At 40.3% G+C, this 22,256-nt stretch overlaps 1 protein-coding gene across 2 annotated transcripts in view; it reads left to right on the forward strand.

Annotated features, from left to right (window-relative positions):
* ccdc187 (coiled-coil domain containing 187) overlaps nucleotides 1-22,256 on the forward strand; it is an 80,888-nt gene that overhangs the window by 38,570 nt on the left and 20,062 nt on the right. The window contains exons 3-6 of one of the 2 annotated variants that reach the window (XM_084332742.1): nucleotides 11,723-11,785; nucleotides 15,425-15,448; nucleotides 17,999-18,137; nucleotides 20,938-21,031. In XM_084332742.1, coding sequence (XP_084188868.1) covers nucleotides 11,723-11,785; nucleotides 15,425-15,448; nucleotides 17,999-18,137; nucleotides 20,938-21,031 — 320 coding nt within the window. The remainder of the gene's footprint in view (nucleotides 1-11,722; nucleotides 11,786-15,424; nucleotides 15,449-17,998; nucleotides 18,138-20,937; nucleotides 21,032-22,256) is intronic. The other variant, XM_084332743.1, reaches the window with a different exon arrangement.

The raw sequence follows: 22,256 nt of genomic DNA on the forward strand, positions 1-22,256 counted from the left end.
ACTCGTGGCTCTGGTCCTCAACGCATGGCACCGAAACTCGAGTTAACTCGTGGCTCTGGTCCTCAACGCATGGCACCGAAACTCGAGTTAACTCGTGGCTCTGGTCCTCAACGCATGGCACCGAAACTCGAGTTAACTCGTGGCTCTGGTCCTCAACGCATGGCACCGAAACTCGAGTTAACTCGTGGTTGGGCGGCAAAGTGTTAAGAGAGCAGGGCGGCCGATGGGCGATATATAATGCATATATATGGGTCATTGACTGATAAGACTTTTAAATAGGCCAATTTTAAAATACAGAAAAGAAGGATATATTTGACCTATGTTCAAACATTTGGAATGTAGTGTACACATGCATTTATGCAAAAACCCCAAATTAAGAGATTTTAGTGTTTTTAAAGTTGAATTAATAGGACACAGCCTTAAAAAAGTCATTTGGGGCGACCGTAATTGATCTAAAAATGTATATATTTCCTTAACATTACTAATATTTTAACAAGTATCAGTAATTAAATATACAGCTTAAGAAAGACAGGCTTGTGTGCCCTTTCATTTTTTGTAAACCATGATTTTACAAGTTTATTCTATAATGGCAGTGTCTCCCTCGTAATGCAGTTACAATACCAATTTTTGCTCTAAACCCATAAAACTGATTTACAATGTGTACAGATAGTATCCACTTAAGCATAGTATACCAGTGATTAATATTTGAGCCAAAACTGATGGATATTCAATTTTGAATTTAGTACAGTTATTGAAAATCATTGGTTACAACGTTTTTATTACAATATTTTCAAGTGGTCAAGTCAAAAATATTCTTCAATTCATTCAAATAACACAAAAGTAAAAGATGTTAAACCGTGAAATGCACGGTAGGTTACAAGCTTCATCAGGAACATTCAAATATCACAAATGTTAAAAACATTAAACATTAAAAAAGATAAAGTGCAATACACATTACTTCAGGAACTTGAACATTTCACAAATGTCCATGTTCATGTCCTTGTCATGTCATCATTGGTTTTGTTAATGTATGAGAGAGAGAAGGAGGGTTAGGTAGCATCACTTTTGTGGACCCTGGTAGACACATTGGACAGGGATTAACAATTTCAGTCAATAATAGAAAGTAAACAGTTGTATGTCTGGAATAAAAACGAAACACCAACACAGTTCTATAGAGTCAATACACTATAACCACCAACATAGTTGCATGGATGAAACAATCCAACAATAAACAACTACAACACAGTTGCATCAGTTCCAGGGATGGCACGATACCGGTATCTGCCAATACCGATACCCATCCGATACTGCCCCCCCCCCCTTAAAAAACTAAAACCTGTCCATCTATAAAACATCAAAAACTCTCCTAAAGGAAGAAATACATAGCACACATGACTCAGTTATGCAATAGTGCTGCTGCTTTTTATTTTGTTCAAATGATTTAGTTAATACGTTAATACGACTACAGTGATTTCATGGCGGCTTCCTGTCCTCGCGTCTAAAACGTCCGTTTAATGGTACAATGCGTGAAGATTTAAAAATCCATTGGTAAACAAACAGTGCTGAAAATATACACTTTGACTGCTGTTTTGATAGGGTTAGGGCAGGGGTGTCAAACTATATTTCACAGAGGGCCACATCAGCATGGTAGCCCTCAAAGGGCCAAAGTATAAATGTAAATATAATGTAATGTAAAATAAATGCAACTACTCCTTTACATATTGTTAAATAACTGTTTCTGTATTCATTACTTCTATTCTATTACTTCAAGTTACAAATATTACATATTGTGATAGGACATTTTTTTATTTGCTCTTTAACCCTGCTCAGAAAATGTCTACAATGCACTTCTGTGGAAATTGCCTAAGTTTTTCTGCTCTATATTTCTTCGTAAAGATGCAAGGAGATACACAGGTGTTACTTCCAGTCCCCTACACATCCTGCTATGTCAAATATAATGATAAAACTGCCCGTTGCAAGGGCAACACAGGAAGCTTGTTTCCAGTTAGAAATGGCAGGTTTGCATTTTTGCCCCCCACCCCCGGTATGCGGTATCCTGTCTCTGCATTTAAACTCTTTTCAGCTACACCTTGTAAACTGAAGTGAGACTCTGTACACAGATAATACATTTAGCTTATCAGCTTCTATCCTTGATTCAAGTAAGCATTCTTTCACAGTTCCAACTGGGTAATTTTTAGCTAAAGTTCCACCACAATATGCATTTGCATAGATGTAAAAATATATGTTATTTTAAGATAAATCCTTTTGATTTATCAGGTTAAGAACCCCATATTACTCCATCAATCAATGATCAAGCTATTTTTCATTTTCATTTAATTTAATTTTTATTTATTTGTACATGGAATTGTTACAGTCCAACAGTGTCTTCAGTACATATTGACTTAATATGATCCACTGAACTCCATGGCCGAAAGGAACAGGAAGAAGAAGGCTCAATATTGTACCTGCCCCTACACACATACAGAACACTGATAGACTGTTCATAGCGCAATGTTTACCAAACCAAACAAAATGTACATACTTATTTTGCAGAAATTAAAACATAAACACAATTAAATTAACATAAATAAATAAATGTTGTGTATATCAGTTAAATTACATATTTACTGAGGTTCATTCATTTATACACACACACACACATGTATCTATATATTTATAGTAGTTCTATTATATCATGTATTATTCTATATAATTGTATTATTTTAATTGTATTATACTATAACTAAATTATACTATATTATACTAAAGTAACTAGACTATATTATATTGGTATACAGTAATATACAATATTATTTTATATACTGTTATTTTAATATATTATTATTCTATAATATATATAAATCAAATCAAATGTATTTGTAAGGCCCGACAACACACGATAATGTCCCCATGGGCCGTACATGTCTTCTTTAAACAAGTCAAGAAGAAACATAACTAAGTCAAGAACAGAACAAGAACACCATAAGGTCCAACAAATTTAAAATAAATGCAAATCATCCTTAAAACGTCCCGGGGCCGGGTCGGTGCCAGTTAAGAGGTTAAGCTCTCGCGGGCCACATAAAATGACATGGCGGGCCACATTTGGCCTGTGGGCCTTGAGTTTGACACATATGGGGTCTTTACTACATTTAAAAAAGAAACACAACATTGTACTTATTTGGGATAGCCGTGTCGGAGATAAAATGACGGTTTGGCAACATGAAGCAAGGCTAAGCGTCGGAAACCTACATTTTCAGACAGAAAGGGTCTGGTTGTCCAGCACAATACATTTGGTTATTTTCTCGGTTATCAGCTTTGCTTTGTTACCGTCTGCAGGGAGTTTCTCACGCTTCTGAATGGTTTCCAGCTACGTTAGCTGCTGCGGAAAAACCTTTCCTCTTGGCATTCGTTGCACGTATGAACTCGGCATACTCCGTTTCAATGATGAATCTGCAAGTGTTGTGTGATGTTGAAGTTTCCAGTGTTGCTGCCCCGCCTAGAAATACTTGCGTTGCAGATATTACATTCGGCTGTGTCGTGTTATTCCACAAGTATACACGTGAGTCCTCTGTATTTGTTTGTGCGTGTCTTCATTCTGTTAGCGCCACCATACAGGTCCGTTATTATCCGCTCTTAGTCTACTCTTTGAATACGAGTATAGTTTTGAAGATTTCTAGTGATTCCAGAAAAATCCACGAAAATAGCTCTTTACTGGAATACACAACACGTTGTAATTTTTCGGCCTATTTATGAATAGTTTTCAAATAAACGCTAGATTATCGATAGTATATGTGTACTTATGCACGATAGAGAAGCGGGCTGAAAAATCGATTATCTATGCCGTGCCTGCCGCTAACGTTACGCACACACTGTACACACAGGAGACACATTGTGAACGCTGTGAAAAAAAAATCTGATTAACCCAATACTGGTAAAATAAAGTCCTTACCTCAGATCAGATGTTCTGCAAAAATATTAATCCAATTCCTGATCGCCATTCCAAATATCGATCGCATTTATTGATCCAATGTTATACCTCGAAACACATAATCGACGCTTCTTCCAGTTCCCTCAGTGGATGCAATAGTCTCAAGTTACATGCCTCAGAAGTAAAATGTGGAGCCCGGAGTTTTTTTTTCTGATGCATTCCCATCGACTCCATTCCAATGGGTGCAATACCATCCGGGAGACGATAGGGGGCGGTATTTGCCCTTTTCGAGCTCAGAGCCAGTCCCAATGATAACGTGAGGCTGGATGGATGAAAAATGTATGGATATCGCTAATAAAAGAAATAACGATTAAATAACGAGATTTCTCGTCATTGGCACTCAACGCGGCCAACAACGAGATTTCTCGTCGTTGGCACCCAATGTGTTAAGGGAGAGAGCAGGGTACACAGTATGTCCGAAGTAACGTCATTCAACGGCATTATAACATAGTATTTAATGCTAGCCAGTCTGATAAATGTTCCACAATGCCGGATCGTCAGGAGTAAGATTAGGAGTGGGGGCTGGGAAGGGCGGCTACGTGGCGTAGTGGGCAAGGCGCTCGCCACGAATGACGGAGACGCTGGGCTTGCCTGTTCGAGCCCAGCGCTCCACATTGCTTTCAGTTTAGCTGGCCGTCCATACTAATACACATTGGCCGTATTAGGGGGTGGGAAACTGATGGGTGGGGATCGGGCGTTGTGGACAGCGACTCCTACAGGTCGGTTGGTGCGCCTGCGCAGTAGAATCAGGAAGTGTCGGGGGCAGCGTGAGCCTCCCACGCGTTACTCCTCGCCACTGAGAGATCGAGCTGCGCAGGTGAAAAGATGCAACTGCTGTTACCTCAAGTACCGGAGGGGACTTGTGCTATGTATGACTTAGTCCACATTGCAGCCGGCTTGTGGGAGGCAAGAAACAGCGTTCGTGACAGGGGAGGGTTGAATTGGATGATACGAAATTGGGATGGGAGAAAATATAGAAAATGGGAGAAAAAGTGGATCAAAAAAAAGTGGGGGCTGGGAATGCCCATACAATAGTTCTCAGAACCCTGTAAGCGAACTTTACCAGTAGTTTGGCTTGTTGAAGGCTTGCTAGTACCATTACAATTCCCAAATAATGTTGTTCATATTTTCTCACTAAAATACCAGAATCAATCTAATTGTACAGTATGTTATTAAGAGTGGCCCATTAAATATATTGAGCTATGGAAAGTTAAGAATGTAAGCCTCACGTCCAGGGCTTGACATTAACTTTTTTGCTCACCAGCCACTGTGGCTAGTGGTTTTCCAAAGTCACACACACACACACACACACACACACACACACACACACACACACACACACACACACACACACACACACACACACACACACACACACACACACACACACACACACACACACACACACACACACACACACACACACACACACACACACACACACACACACACACACACACACACACACTCAGAAGAAGCTTCTATCCCCAGGCCATCAGGCTGCTAAACGAACAATGAACACTACACAACAACAACCATCAAACGCACATAGCACACACATCCACACGCACACACTCACTTTAAACAAACACACTGTAGCACCCACTCCCCACACTTTATATTTATTGATGAAGGATTGCACTACAACTCGTACACCTTACTGTAAATTGTACCTAAATTGTACCTCATCCCATTTCTGCTTTGCACTATATAGTACTGTACATTAGTACACTGCATAGTATTGTATATTATATGGTAACTCAGTTACGTCTATTCTGCATCGAACATTGTACATATGTCTATACTGAACACTGTGACCTCATTTTCTACTTCTAAATTACATGCTATACTATGTTATTTGATACTTATCTTGTCTAGCACAGTCTCTGGAGCGTAACAGTAAGAAGCATTTTGTATGAAAGTATTCTGTACTTCTGTATGACAACTATTAAAGAAACTTGAACTCTATCCAAATATCCAGTTAGTTTTTATAGTGTAACGTTTGGCTACTTGAGACAAAGAGAGAGAGAGAGACTCTCATTACGCCTGTAAGCGCGCACTGTGTTCTGAGAGACTACGACTCTAAAGTGGTGACTCTGCACGGTCTACTCGCCACAGTGGCTGGTAAGAGTGACGGAGTTACACGCCACTGTCGAATTCTACCCGCGGGTGTTAATGTCGAGGCCTGATTACGTCTTAGAGTGGCAAAATTGACTAGGCTGCCTGCAGATTGTTTATTGGCTGATACCGATTTAGATGCAGAATATCTCAAAATGTAAAATTGGCCTAAATGGTCCTGTGTCAGGAGAGGCCTGACATAGTCTTGAAGGTTGGGCTTGAACATAGGTGTGTGTACATCGGAATGCACTGGCCTCTCCTCTAAAACAGTGGTTCCCAAAGTCGGGGTCGCGACCCAAAGGTGGGCCGCGAGCAGCCACGGGTGGGCCGCGAGATGATTTAAAATTTAAAAAAAAAAATTAAAACATTTTTTTTTTTTTTTTTTTTTTTTTTGTCAGGCCACTGAACTTAGAAGCAGGCCAGGACAGTGTTTCTAGTTGTATTCTAAAATTCTATTCTATTGTATTCTAAAATGTGACTATATGGTTTTATATTAACTTAATAAATAAACAAAAATGAAAAATCTACTTATTTCAACGAACATTTCAAACTAAATAACAGATTATGCACATAAAACGCTGAAAACAACCAAAGCAACAATAGTATTTTAATGAGGCTATTATTATTATCATTATTATTTTGCAACAAGTTAGCCCTCTCATAAATAGCACATATAAATGAATAACTAACTTGAACTAACTTAATAGGATTGAAGTGATATTTGGCTTAAAAAATCGGTCGCCTGGCAAAATTTTTTTAAAAAAAAGCCTGACGATGTGCATTGGGCCGCGGCTCTCTGACGCCTTATTTTCTGGGCCCTGGCCTGAAAAGTTTGGGAACCCCTGCTCTAAAACAGGTGGTTGCAGGTGGTAGATCAACTTTGCATCTTGATTTGGTAGTTATACTAGCCATGATAGATAGATTGACTGGCTTACTGACTGACTGACTGACTGACTGACTGACTGACTGACTGACTGACTGACTGACTGATTGATTGATTGATTGAAAACTTTATTAACAGATTGCAGAATGGGTACAGTACAGCTCAAATTGTTAAGGGGATGCAGACCAGAGAAAGACCTTCGTCTTGTTTACATCAGGGTCCCCCATTTTCAATTCATCATAACATATATGACATACACGACATACAGATAGACAGTACTGCTACATCTATACATTCATGACATACCAGACAATACAGTACTGTTTGTGATACAAAAAGAGTCCAGAAAAGAGAGTATATACATTTGACGTAGAAACTGTACATTGGAGGAGGTTGGGTAGGTGGGGGGGGGACTGTACATTGGAGGTGGTTGGTGGGGGGGGGGGGGGGGGGTTGGGTAGGTGGGGGGGTGGGGGACACACACTGTACAACTGTACAAGCAAAACTGTACATTGGAATATTGACAACCATACTTGGTCATTTACTGTACATTGGAGGGGGTTGTGTTAGGACATTTACAGGGGCCAGTTTCGAATTACAGTCTCCCGTAGGTGTTCTTTGAGAGTGGTTTTGAAAGTGGGTAGTGATTCACATTCCTTTACAGCTTTAGGTAGGGCGTTCCACATTGATGTGGCATAATTGCGAAACGTGTTTAGTCCCTTGTTTGAGCCGAATCTGGGTTTAACATGATTTGTGGAACTCCCCCTGGTGTTGTGATCGTGGTATTCACTGACCTTTGGGAAGTATTTTGACATGTACATGGGTACCTTGGTCGTGTAGTGTATCTTGTAGACCAGGCCCATTGCAAGTTGCTGTACTCTGTCGTCTACTCTAAGCCATCCTAGGTTGTCAAAGTGGGCAGGGGTGAGGTGGGTTCTAGGAGTCAGGTCAAGCAGTAGTCTGACCAGTTTGTTTTGAGATGTTTGTAATTTAGTTTTTAGCGCCTTTGAGGTGCTTTGGTACCATGAGGTGCACGCATAGTCGTAGTATCCTTAGTCGTAGTACCCTTGACTGACTGGCAGGACAAGATAGATAGATAGATAGATAGACCGACAGGCGGACGGACAGAAATAAAGTATTAAGATTCTCATATTGTTTGTGAGATATTGGTTCTTCAGTTTTCTAGTGATGAGTGAGTGAAGTGCCTGTTGTGATTGTAGTGTAGTTAGTCTGTGTGGCAGAACAGACCGACAGTTGCTCCCCATGGTGAGGCTACCAAGGGGTCACACGCACACGCACACGCACACACACACACACACACATGCACACGCACACGCACACGCACACACACACAGGACCATGTCTGGTACCCAGACTGCAGCTGGGCCTAACAAAAATAATAGTTGGTTTCAGGTTGGTTGTCAGTTTGGCCATGGGTAGGTAGGGATTTTTTTTTTTTTTTTTTTTTATTCTTTCCCACGGCGACTATGGATAGGGAATTTCTTTATTTAATTAACCCTTTCACTGCCACACGACAGAAGGTTAGCCCTTTACTATCACACAACCGACGGCGATGCTCCATCATTAGCATCATTAGCTCCGCGGATGCGGAGCTAATGATGCTAATGATGGAGCATCGCCGTCGGTTGTGTGATAGTAAAGGGCTAACCTTCTGTATTGTCACAGTGAAAGGGTTAACCGGCTGTCGTGTGGCAGTGAAAGGGTTAAAATGTTCACAACAACATGGATGCATGTACTCTGCCAGCATGTTTAATATCCATAATACTAAATGTTTGACTAAGATTTCTATGAAACTTTATTCTTAAAAAAAAAAAAAAAAAATGATTTTTTTTTTTTTTAATATATAATTTTTTTTTAAAACTCATAAAATATATTGGGTCGCACCTAAATCGGCAGGGTCGGTCGGCAACCTGAAACCAACCATTATTTTTGTTAGGCCCAAGGGGTCACACGCACACACACACACATACGCGCGCGCACGCGCACACGCACACGCACACAGGACCATGTCTGGTACCCAGACTGCAGCTGGTGTCACAATTACCGCTGTTGTTTCAACGAGGCGGACCCAACAGTCTGCAGTCGGTAAACCCACTGACTTCGGTCGGTACAATAATAGATTTTGCCCAAAACGCATGGCGCTGGAATACGCTCAGCCTGTTAAGATAGTTTATAGACAATTTTGTATTGAATGAAGTCATCGTGGCGGTTGACTGAGCTCTTTATAAAGTTGTTAAGGGTTCTGGAGTTTAGCTGTGATTATAAATGGGGAGCGTAGGAAGGTATTCCACGGTGCTCATTATTCTGCCCTGATGAAAATACAGTGAAAACCTCCGCTGCTGCCTATGGCATTGTCTTGTCCAACCATCCCCACCCTCGTCTCTTGTTTTGGTTGGTGTTGGTGTAGATTCGATTAGATTCAAATGTATTGTCATTATACAGCACAGTACAGCAAGAAGAAGTATGGCATCCAACCAGAGTGCAAATGTAATAGTAAAGTGCAATAGTAATATACAATGTACAGGTGATTTAAACGGGGTATAAAATCTATAAATTAGTACTACTGGGTGTAGTGCTAATCAGATGTATGTACAGAGTTGCAGTATTAATATGTACAGTGATACAGGTATAAAGACACTATGGTAGTAAGTCATACTGGCCAGCAGCGTAACTAGTAAGAGTAGGTAAGGGATATGTATAGATAGATATAGTATCTACAGATATGTAATTTTGAAGGCTGTCAAAGTTAAAACGTTATTAACGAGTTAACACAAAAATATATATATTCTTTATTAATATCTTATTTTTTTTTTAGCATTTTTACAGCTTTTATTGGCCACGCAGGACCGACAGAGGAGAGGGCGAACGGGAGGAGAGGTGGGGAGGACATGCGACAAATAACGACGGGAGCTGGGATCGAACCCGGGTCGGCTGCATAGGTGCGCGAGGCACTATGGTATGCGCCACGAGGGCGCCCCCAACACAAAAATCTTTTAACAGCACTAGTATTTTCTTTGACGCGAGATTAACGGGCTGTGATTTTTTGTAAATATATATTAATTTTTTTTTATTTTTATTTTTTTTTACTAGACTTCACTCTGGTGTATTAATGATACTCTCATTGATACTATGTTTGTTTCTGACTCAAAGTGTGTGGTGTGTGTGAGAGAGAGAGAGAGAGAGAGAGAGAGAGAGGGGGGGGTGAGAGAGAGAGAGAGAGAGAGAGAGAGAGAGAGGGGGGGTGAGAGAGAGATGAGGAAGGGGCAAGAGAGAAAGAGAGCTGGGAGAGGTGTGTGTGAGAGAGAGGGGGGGCAGGTGGGGGTGTGCGTCCTCAGTCCTTGTGTGGGTGCACGTAATACGTTCCTAACTTTTTCTTTCCCCTATTATTTCATGCACACTTTATTCATTGTTTTAAATAATTAATTTCTTTCAAGTTATTTTGTGCATCACTCAGTTTGTTTTGAATTTGATGCAAATTTGCAATGCATGAGGGTCATCCTTTTGTGTTAAATGGCTGCTTAAACAAAAAGAAATGGGGATGAATAGTTCAAGTGTAAAGTTCAACACACTACTGTGTTAGTAATCATTACTATGTAATGTTACAGTTAGTAAATTGGGAATGCCCATCTGTTATTTTTTTGTTGGGCTTTTCTTTCTTTTCAGCATTTTGTTTTACAATGCAGTTTGCACATCGTAGTTACTTGAAGATTCTGGACAGTATTTCTCACGTATCAATAAATAAACATGAATTTTTTGCATAAAGCAAGCATTTGTCGACTCATAAATAATAATAATAATAATAATGACTTGGATTTATATAGCGCTCTTCACTGACCCAGAGCGCTTCACAGAGTCCATTATTCGTTCATACACAGTCATACCGGTGGTGGTAAGCTACAATTGCAGCCAGAGCTGCCCTGAGGCAGACTCACGGAAGCGTGGCGAATAATCAACGCCTACGGCCCCTCCGACCACCACCAACATTCATTCACATGCATACACATTCATACGAGGCAAGTAGGTTAAGTGTCTTGCCCAAGGACACAACGGCAGATGTGATGTGATGTGTACTCATCTCGATAAGAGTATTAAAACTTGAAAAAGATCCGTTTAAGGTAGATTTAGAACAGATAAAAAATATGCGATTAATTTGCGATTAATCACGATTAACTACAATCATGCGATTAATCAGATTAAATATTTTAATAGATTTGACAGCCTTAGTCATTTTATAGTAAGATTTGCTTTCATTCAAAGATTTAGAATGAGTAGGACTATTTAACCCTTTCACTGCCACACTACAGAAGGTTAACCCTTTACTATCACACTACCGACGGTAAGTGTGCTAGTAAAGGGTTAACCTTCTGTAGTGTGGCAGTGAAAGGGTTAACCTGCTGTTGTGTGGCAGTGAAAGGGTTAACCTTCTGTGTATTTTCGCAGTGAAAGGGTTAACCGTTTGGTAGTGCGGCAATTTAAGATTAGTTTATCAAGGACAATGCGAATTAATGAACATCATGTACATGAGTGTATGCATAACACCACAGCACGATAGGGGTCCGGCGTAAATATGCCGGGAATAGCACCGGGTTCATTTCCACCCGTAGTCCAATGAAAGGGTTTTAACTTTACTATCGCTGTCGAACAGCTCCGCTGACACCTGCAGGCAGGAATGTGCCAGTGTTTGAGTGCTGCTGTTCTCCACTCTTCCTCAGTGTGCCAGAACTTTGCTGTGCTGGAGGACGGTGTGTTGGCACACAACCTGCAGGAACAGGAGAGTAAGTACAACGTTTCACTGAGGAGCCAGAAAACATCCACAAAGAGGTCACTGCTGATATATTATAATGCTGTATCGGTTAGTTTAGTTTATTGCATTGCAGCAGCTATTCTTCCTGGGGTCCACAAAAAAACGTAACATTGTGACCATGCAATGTAACAACATACAGTATGCATAAACATTTACATTATGTTCCTAGACACTTAACTTAACAAATAGTCATAAATGGAAAAGCTCCAGTGTCCTCAGACCACAAACGCAGACAGACCTTCAAACTTATTATTTAGTTCAAAACACTAATATAGCTAATTGCCTATAAGTTAAAACCTCTGAACTTTAACCTCCATACATTTCAATACGTTCTACATCAGTTCAAAGATCTAGTGAAAAGATGCTGTTTTAATAAATTTAAAAATCAAATGTTCTGCAGTTCTCTTGTGTGATATGTCTATGTCTAGGGAGTGAATTCCATTCATGCATAGCTCAGTACATAACGCTTCATTTGATTGAGTTTGTTCTTGCTTTCGGTAATATATAATATAATAATCATATGAAATATCATATGAATGTATATGTAATATGAAATATAATATGAATGTAGCGTGTCTGGTAGAGTAGTCGTGTCTAAAACTGAATTCTTATACAAAATAAACAGTCTTTGTTATTATAGAGATATTTCTGATAAATACATGTAATGTAATCTGTAATCTGTTAACATATCAAGCGGAATACACGCTGCTCTGTTTTGTACTGTTTATCATTTCTTAATCTTATATCCACTGTAACACTAGACCACACTGCTGGGCAATAGTCAAGCTGGTACAATATTAACACTTTGAATGCCCATCACGAGATATCTGGGGTTATCAGCCCGCCCCCTGAATGCCCATCACGAGAATTCTCGTGATTTTTTTTTTATTAGCGATCTGAATTCATATTTCATCAACCGAGTCTACCGTTGGGAAACCAGCTCCACCAGGAGCTCAGATGTGAAAAAAGCGCCCCCTATCGTCTCCCAGATGGTAATGCACCCTTTTGGATTGGACTCAATGAAAATGGATGAGAAAAAAAAACTCCGGAATCCACATTTGACTTCTCACGCATGTAACCGGAGCCGATCAGATTCATTGTGGACCCTCAGCACAGCGTGTAATATGTGTTTTACAGTATACGCGTTGGATCAATAAAAGGATCGATTTTTGGAATGGCGATCAGGAATTGGAATAATCCATTTGGATACCATCTGATCTCGGGTAAGGAATCTATTTGACCAGTCTTAGGATAATCAGACCTGTTTTCACGGAGATATAAGCTTTTCCCCTATATGTGATATGGCTGTTTGACTGTGCGAGCGATCAGGAACTAAGAGAATCGATTTTCAGCTCGCGGCACCAGCGAGCATACGTACACATATACTATCGATAATCTAGCGTTTATTTGAAAACGATTCATAAATAGGCCGAAAAATGACAACGTTCTAGAATATTACAGTACAGGGCGTTTATCACGGATAATTTTTTTCCCCTTGAAAACGAGGGCTTTTCAAAATGCTATAAAACGGAAATGAACCGATAAAAAAACAATCCGCTTCGACAATGTTGACTGGAAAATGAGTCATTGATAAGCGACGGGCAGATTAGACACATAGCCATAATTTAAAACATAAATTAGGCGATATTAATGCTAACATTGAAGTGGATGGTGGGCATTCAAGCACTAAATGTGCGCCCCCTGCTGGGCACTGAAAGTGTAAAAGTTTGAATCACCTGTCTCGTTTTATGTCAAACATTGTACACGTCATTTAATAACAGAAATACAATTTCACATCTTGTCCATGATCATTTACTGGCTAAGATTATTCCCAGTAGCTCTGTCTCCTGGTCAATAGACACATCATTTAGCAGGGTTCGCACAAGGTCCTTGAAGTGCTTAAAGTGCTTGATTTTCGGAAATGGAAGGCATGGAATTCCTTGAAAACAGCCAATTTTTTAACAAGGTGCTTAAAAAGTAATTGAAATTCAAATCAACCATTCACATTGAAAGTTTTGTTCATCCATGATAAAAAAATATCTGAATCAAGTCATTAAATCTTTTTTTGTAATTGTCGGAAATTGGTTTTAATCCATAAATATTGGATCAGATTTTTTTTCTATAAAAACAGCATTTAAAAGTGAATGTATGTATCCTTTTAAATGCCCTTTTAAAATGAAAAATAGTGCTGGGAAAAGTACTTGAAAGTCCTTGAATTTTATTTTGCAATGTCTGTGGGAACCCTGATTTATGCAAATATTGCGATCAGGAACTAAGAGAATCGATTTTCAGCTCGCGGCACCAGCGAGCATACGTACACATATACTATCGATAATCTAGCGTTTATTTGAAAACGATTCATAAATAGGCCGAAAAATGACAACGTTCTAGAATATTACAGTACAGGGCGTTTATCACGGATAATTTTTTTCCCCTTGAAAACGAGGGCTTTTCAAAATGCTATAAAACGGAAATGAACCGATAAAAAAACAATCCGCTTCGACAATGTTGACTGGAAAATGAGTCATTGATAAGCGACGGGCAGATTAGACACATAGCCATAATTTAAAACATAAATTAGGCGATATTAATGCTAACATTGAAGTGGATGGTGGGCATTCAAGCACTAAATGTGCGCCCCCTGCTGGGCACTGAAAGTGTAAAAGTTTGAATCACCTGTCTCGTTTTATGTCAAACATTGTACACGTCATTTAATAACAGAAATACAATTTCACATCTTGTCCATGATCATTTACTGGCTAAGATTATTCCCAGTAGCTCTGTCTCCTGGTCAATAGACACATCATTTAGCAGGGTTCGCACAAGGTCCTTGAAGTGCTTAAAGTGCTTGATTTTCGGAAATGGAAGGCATGGAATTCCTTGAAAACAGCCAATTTTTTAACAAGGTGCTTAAAAAGTAATTGAAATTCAAATCAACCATTCACATTGAAAGTTTTGTTCATCCATGATAAAAAAATATCTGAATCAAGTCATTAAATCTTTTTTTGTAATTGTCGGAAATTGGTTTTAATCCATAAATATTGGATCAGATTTTTTTTTCTATAAAAACAGCATTTAAAAGTGAATGTATGTATCCTTTTAAATGCCCTTTTAAAATGAAAAATATTGCTGGGAAAAGTACTTGAAAGTCCTTGAATTTTATTTTGCAATGTCTGTGGGAACCCTGATTTATGCAAATATTTAAACCTGATTTGAACGCTATTTGTCTTGAAACATTCAGGACCACATTTTATTTGTATTCCTTATCGATTTAACCACTGATTGCAACTCTACATTTACAACTGTATTTAACTCATTGGCTGTGACTGCCGACATACATATTGTTATCATCCGCATACATAGAAATATTGGCCTAATTTTAAAGAAGTGGTAAGTCATTTGTGAAACTGGTGTACAGCAAGGGCCCAAGACAGCTTCCTTGAGGCACTTTACAGTTTTAACTTCTGAATAGCTCCCATTAAAATATATATAACTATTAGTTAAATAACTCTATATCCAAGATAATGCCGACTGACAAGTAGGACATCACCTGCTATTTTATCAGTGATAGAAAATTGTATTTAATCTGCTCACACACTATTCTTTCCAGGACGACTATTGGATCCAGAGAATGGTAATTTCCCATTTCTAGGCAGTGGTATTAAGCAGTTTTCCATTATTGTGGACAAAAACTGAAACCCGGGTTTATAATATGGCAGATAACAGGGCCAATTAAATCAGCAGCCAGTTTAAGGAGTTTCCCGTCAATGCCGTCAACACCTGTGGGTTTATTTCTGTGGGCTTTATGTGGGCTATATTACATTTAAATTGAAGATACTTAAATCTTACATTATGATTTTTTACTTCATAATGATTTTGTAAAAATGAATTAATACAATATTCCACCATGGTGTTCTGACATTTCTGACGGTAAACCTCTTCAGTGGTGCAGTGGCAGAAAGATTTCACCAAATTTCACCAGTGCCTCTTCGGGATCCTTTTCTTACACATTTGACTAACACGTTTTCTTTTTGACATCTTCAACAAATCTGTCTTGATTTAAACAATTTATACAATCTCTTAAAGATGACTTTAGGTCCAGGCTTGGACACTTTTCCTTTTCCTCAACAATTGCATTCATTTGTATACTGCATAGAGCTGCCCTAGCCTCGAGAAGTTCTTAGTCTACATATTGTTTATATAATTATATAATTTATTTATATATATACCGTAAATCCTCTTAATAGTGGAGGGTACTCGAATAAAGGACGGGCCTCTTATAATGGACGGGGGTTTGATGCATGCAGACAAATAAAGGCCGGTCTCCAATATAAGGTTGCAATTATTATTATTTTTTTTTTGTGCCGTGATATAGAATGAGATACTCTTGCCAATGCAAATCAAGTGCTGCCTCCCGCTACACTGACTACCGTACATTAACGTTTCCCTCTGGTTGGCGTTAGCTTTAGCGCTAGCTAAAGTTGTCATAATATCTAGATCTGTGGTGTCGGCTGGATGACGTTGACTTCGTTTGCAAACGTTACAACGTTCGCTAGTATCTATATGGCGTTGGCAGGCGAGGCTGGCGTTGTCCAGTTGACACATTACAGATCATGATGCTATGATAGCGTTAGCTAAAGCTACTGCATGTCGGGGAGGAGATAGCGGGGGGAGCAAATTAATGAATGTGGATGAGAGCCGTGATGTAAGTGGTTGCAGCTACGGCTGTGGGGGTGCTAGAGACATGATCCAATAGACTTTTATGCGCCTGAGTTTCCTGAACACGGCGCGACCCATTCCTAATCGATCAGAACTAAATCGGCCGAGATCAAGTCCCTTTTCCAGCACCTACTCCCCATACACATGCGCAGATTGTCAACGGAGTCTGGACGACGCGAGATGACGCACGAATGAATGTGGACTGTTCCATCAGAGGGCGGAGCTTCGGTGGCCAGTGTCCTTTCAGCCGAACAGGATAATGAGAAAATTATCCCACTAAATGGCCAGACGTGTCTTATGGCGACATCTACAGTGACCTCATTGAGTCTCCAGGTAGACTAATGTTTATATTTAAGTGCAGTGGTCTGTAGCCACTCACACTACCACCGAAGCTCCGCCCTCTGATGGAACAGTCCACATTCATTCGTGCGTCGTCCAGACTCCGTTGACAATCTGCGCATGTGTATGGGGAGTAGGTGCTGGAAAAGGGACTTGATCTCGGCCGATTTAGTTCTGATCGATTAGGAATGGGTCGCACCGTGTTCAGGAGACTCAGGCGCATAAAAGTCTATTGGATCATGTCTCCAGCACCCCCACAGCCGTAGCTGCACTTACATCACGGCTCTCATCCACATTCATTCATTTGCTCCCCCCGCTATCTCCTCCCCGATTTCAGAATCCTGGAAGTGTTGCGGTGGGCTATTCGACTGAGGAAGTCGAGAAGGTAGGTACCACACGCTAAATCGTCCCCGCACCCCGCAACCTATAGACGGTTCCAACTTCAGTGTGTGAATTACGTTAATCCCACAATTACTCAACTGCACTCAATATTTAAATACCAATGCTAGTCTAAATAAATGTAGACAGACAATGTACGTATTTAAAAAAAATTATAATAATACTAATAATAATAATAATAATAATAATAATAATAATAATAATAATATTAATAATAATGCAATAAAAGTCTGAAAATGAAGGGATTATGTCCATGAGTGTCATTTTTTTTAAATTAAGGCCTGCCTCTTATATAAGCCTCTCTCTAATAAAGGCCTGGTGCTCTTTGCAGCTGAGGTAAATAGAAGACCCGTCCTATATTTGAGGATTTACGGTAGTCAGTTTTACCTAATTGAATAGCGTAACCCTTTCACTGGCGCACTACCAAATGGTGTAACCCTTTCACTGCGACAATACAGAAGGTTAACCGTCTGTAGTGCGATAGTAAAGGGTTAACCTTATGTAGTGTGGTAGTGAAAGGGTTAATCAACACTTGTAAAAATCTATGCATTTTATACTTTGTTGCTATTATGCAAATGAATGCAATCATTAACACATTAAACCATCTTTAAACCAAATCATATTCTTTATCATTGGCTCCATAGACAGTGAATGGGGCCGTTAACCCTGCGCTAACCCTATGAATGGCGCTGTTAACCCTCCGTCTCCCCCCCCCCCCCCCCTGTAGTTGAGCAGTATTACACCACCAACATCCAGAAGAACCAGCTGGTCCAGAATGACCTCCGGATCGCCAAGAGGCTGCAGGACGAGGAGGAGGAGCAGCGGACCCAGCGCGGCGACCTGCTCAGACAGGCCTCCAGACAGCTGTACGTCACACCGCTGCACAGACACAACACGCACGCGTCACCCTGATGGACCGAGGGCCCAGACAGAACAAGGGGGCTGTTTCAGAGTAGAATAGAATAGAATAGGTTCAGTTCAGTTCAGTTCAGTTCAGAGTTTTTATTTGCCACATGGAATAATACAATCATAGTTTCTTCATTAAAAAATCATAAATAGCCATTCCATGGACAAAAGGAGCAGGAAGAAGAATAAATCTTATAATTACCTGCCCCTTATTCCTAAACTAACATGTATTTTCTTAATGGTCGGCGTATAACCTTATTTACACAAATAATCATTTATACCATTATAAAAGAAACACAATCCACAGTTAAACAAGAAAAATTTAAATAATTATTATTATTATAAAGAATAAAAAAGAAAAGAAAGAGAAGAGAAAAAGAAAAAAAAGATCTCACTATTCAGATCACATTTTGATTTTCATACTGACTAAATTTTTTTTTTTATAAATTTTTTTGAATTGATAAACACTGTTACATCCCTTAAGCTCGCTATGGAGAGAATTCCATAACTTTACACCAATAACTGAAGGACACATCTGTTTAAGTGTGGTACGTGATAGGGAGGGGTAGTCTGACGTCACTTTTTAGTTTCCCGCGCGCTCCACCCATATAGAGATGAGATATACACCTCCCTGTAGGATAGAAGTACTTTATTGATCCTGAGGGAAATTCAGCACCACAAATCATTCAGGTAGTCAAAATTCTAAAATAAGAATAAGAGTACACAGTCGGAGATATACATTCTAAAATATGTATATACATTCTAAAATATACAGTCCAAAAATATACAGTAAAGATGTACAGTAAAGTGTCCAATATAAAACGTGAAATGTACAGGAAAATATATACAGGGATATTTAAAAAAAAAAAAAATGGACTGGACATTGATCATTAAAAAATGTTTACCAGTAGGGTTGGGTATCGTTCACATTTGAACCAATACTGGCACCAGAACCAGTCCCTGGAATTCGGTATCGATAACCCAAAGGTACCTTTCTTCGGTACTTAACTCTCTGTAATAACAAAAAGAAAAAGATTCAGTTGGAAGAAGAAGTCCAAATTTCTCAATTTCAACATTGTTATTTATCTAGAACATTTTGTCATTTATTGTTGTAACACGCCGCACCCTCGGTACCCTTAACCCTTTCACTGCCACACGACAGCCGGTTAACCCTTTCACTGTGACAATACAGAAGGTTAGCCCTTTACTATCACACAACCGACGGCGATGCTCCATCATTAGCATCATTAGCTCCGCAAATGCGGAGCTAATGATGCTAATGATGGAGCATCGCCGTCGGTTGTGTGATAGTAAAGGGCTAACCTTCTGTCGTGTGGCAGTGAAAGGGTTAAAAGTACAGAGTTCGGTCCTCATGTCAGGCTGTTTCTTCTATACAGAACAAAACAACTAAATCGATTAAGCCTAAATCGAACACATCTCAGATTCTTTCCTCAAGTGTAAATAAATTGCGTTGAATCAGACTAAAAGAAAATATTTGATCACTCTTTGGAGCCCTTGGCCTTCCTTCAGGCATCCCTGCCTTTAACACTTTCACTACCAAATGGTTAACCCGTTCACTACCACATGACAAAGGGTTAACTTTTCACTACCACACTACAGACGGTTAACCCTTTCACTACCACACTACATGTGGTTAACCCTTTCACTACCAAACTACATACGGTTAACCCTTTCACTACCACACTACATAATGTTAACCCTTTCACTACCACGCTACATAAGGTTAACCCTTTCACTACCACACTACAGAAGGTTAACCCTTTCACTACCACACTACATGTGGTTAACCCTTTCACTACCAAACTACATACGGTTAATCCTTTCACTACCACACTACATAATGTTAACCCTTTCACTACCACGCTACATAAGGTTAACCCTTTCACTACCACACTACAGAAGGTTAACCCTTTCACTACCACACTACAGAAGGTTCGCCCTTTCACTACCGCACTGCAGATGGTTAACCCTTTCACTACCACACTACAGAAGGTTAGCCATTTCACTACCACACTACAGAAGGTTAACCCTTTCACTACCACACTACAGAAGGTTAACCTTTCACTACCACACTACAGATGGTTAACCCTTTCACTACCACACTGCAGATGGTTAACCCTTTCACTACCACACTACAGACGGTTAACCCTTTCACTACCACACTACAGAAGGTTAGCCCTTTCACTACCACACTACAGAAGGTTAACCTTTCACTACCACACTACAGAAGGTTAACCCTTTCACTACCACACTACAGAAGGTTAGCCCTTTCACTACCACACTACAGAAGGTTAACCCTTTCACTACCACACTACAGACGGTTAACCCTTTCACTACCACACTACAGCAGGTTAACCCTTTCACTACCACACTACAGACGGTTAACCCCTTTCACTACCACACTACAGAAGGTTAGCCCTTTCACTACCACACTACAGAAGGTTAACCTTTCACTACCACACTACAGAAGGTTAACCCTTTCACTACCACACTACAGAAGGTTAACCCTTTTACTACCACACTACAGACGGTTAACCGTCTGTAGTGTGGTAGTGAAAGGGTTAACCTTATGTAGTGCGGTAGTGAAAAGGTTTAAATCATAGACGCAGCCCCGGACTGTTTACTCTACACTACCGCACACTTGTTACTATCATAATGTAAACCCACTGTTGCCTGTGAACACATGCTCTTCATGTAGAATCACATTCTCCCTCTCTCCTCTCTCCCTGCGTCCTCCAGAGAGGAGCAGGATTCTGAGTACGCCCGTGGGATACAGGAGGAGGAGATCCAGAGAGGCACAGAGGAGGCCCGGCGGAGAGAGCGGGAGGACGAGGTGGGTTTATCACAGTCTTAATGATAACCACACCGCTGGTACCTTTCTTCTTCTCCCTGCTGCTGGACGCCCTGACGACGGGAGCCGGAGAAGTTTGAAAACCACACTCTGGTCGTAAAACCAAGCAGATGAAACGTATTTCATCTGAACAGCCACAGAGTCATATGGCTCTCTCTCTCTCTCTCTCTCTCTCTCCTCTCTCTCTCTCTCTCTCTCTCTCTCTCTCTGTCTCTGTCTCTGTCTCTGTCTCTCTGTCTCTCTGTCTCTCTGTCTCTCTCTCTCTGTCTCTCTCTCTCTCTCTGTCTCTGTCTCTCTGTCTCTCTCTCTCTCTCTCTCTCTCTCTCTGTCTCTGTCTCTGTCTCTGTCTCTGTCTCTCTTCCTCTCTTTCTCTGTCTCTCTGTCTCTCTCTCTCTCTCTCTCTCTCTCTCTCTCTCTCTCTCTCTCTCTCTCTCTCTCTCTCTCTCTCTCTCTCTCTCTCTCTCTCTCTCTCTCTCTCTCTCTGTCTCTGTCTCTGACTCTGTCTCTGTCTCTGTCTCTGTCTCTGTCTCTCTTCCTCTCTTTCTCTCTCTCTCTGTCTCTCTGTCTCTCTGTCTCTCTGTCTCTCTGTCTCTCTCTTCCTCTCTTCCTCTCTTCCTCTCTCTCTCTCTCTGTCTCTGTCTCTGTCTCTGTCTCTGTCTCTCTCTCTCTCTCTCTCTGTCTCTCTCTCTCTCTCTCTTTCTCTCTCCCTCTCTGTATGTAGCTCTCCCTCTCTGACTAAATGAGTCTATAATGAACGGAGTTGGAAACGGAGAGTGCTGTTCTGGGCTTCTGATTTATCCACTCAGCCTGAGCGCCTTGAGAGGCCTGTTTGAGCGCAAGGTCAAAGGTCAACCACAGATACAACTTGTCATCTATCCTCCTGGAGGAGCTGCCTTCCTGGTAATTGACTCCAGGCATGTGCCATCAAACACACACACACAGACACACACGCACACACACACACAGACTTACACACACACACACTCACACACACACTCAACATTACTGTTTTATTGGTAGTTCCAGGACAGACAGGATATGTGAATTCATTCTCCAACTTCCTGAACCATCTTTTCAGCGACGGACTCTGCTTTTTCCTTTTGTCCTTCCTAGCGGATATATATATATATATAATCGATTAAAATATTGAATCTGATTAATCGCATGATTGTCCATAGTTAACTCGCGATTAATCGCAAATTAATCA

The sequence above is a fragment of the Notolepis coatsorum genome, assembly GCF_963971535.1.
Source record: "Notolepis coatsorum genome assembly, chromosome: 17".
Lineage (NCBI taxonomy): Eukaryota > Metazoa > Chordata > Actinopteri > Aulopiformes > Paralepididae > Notolepis > Notolepis coatsorum.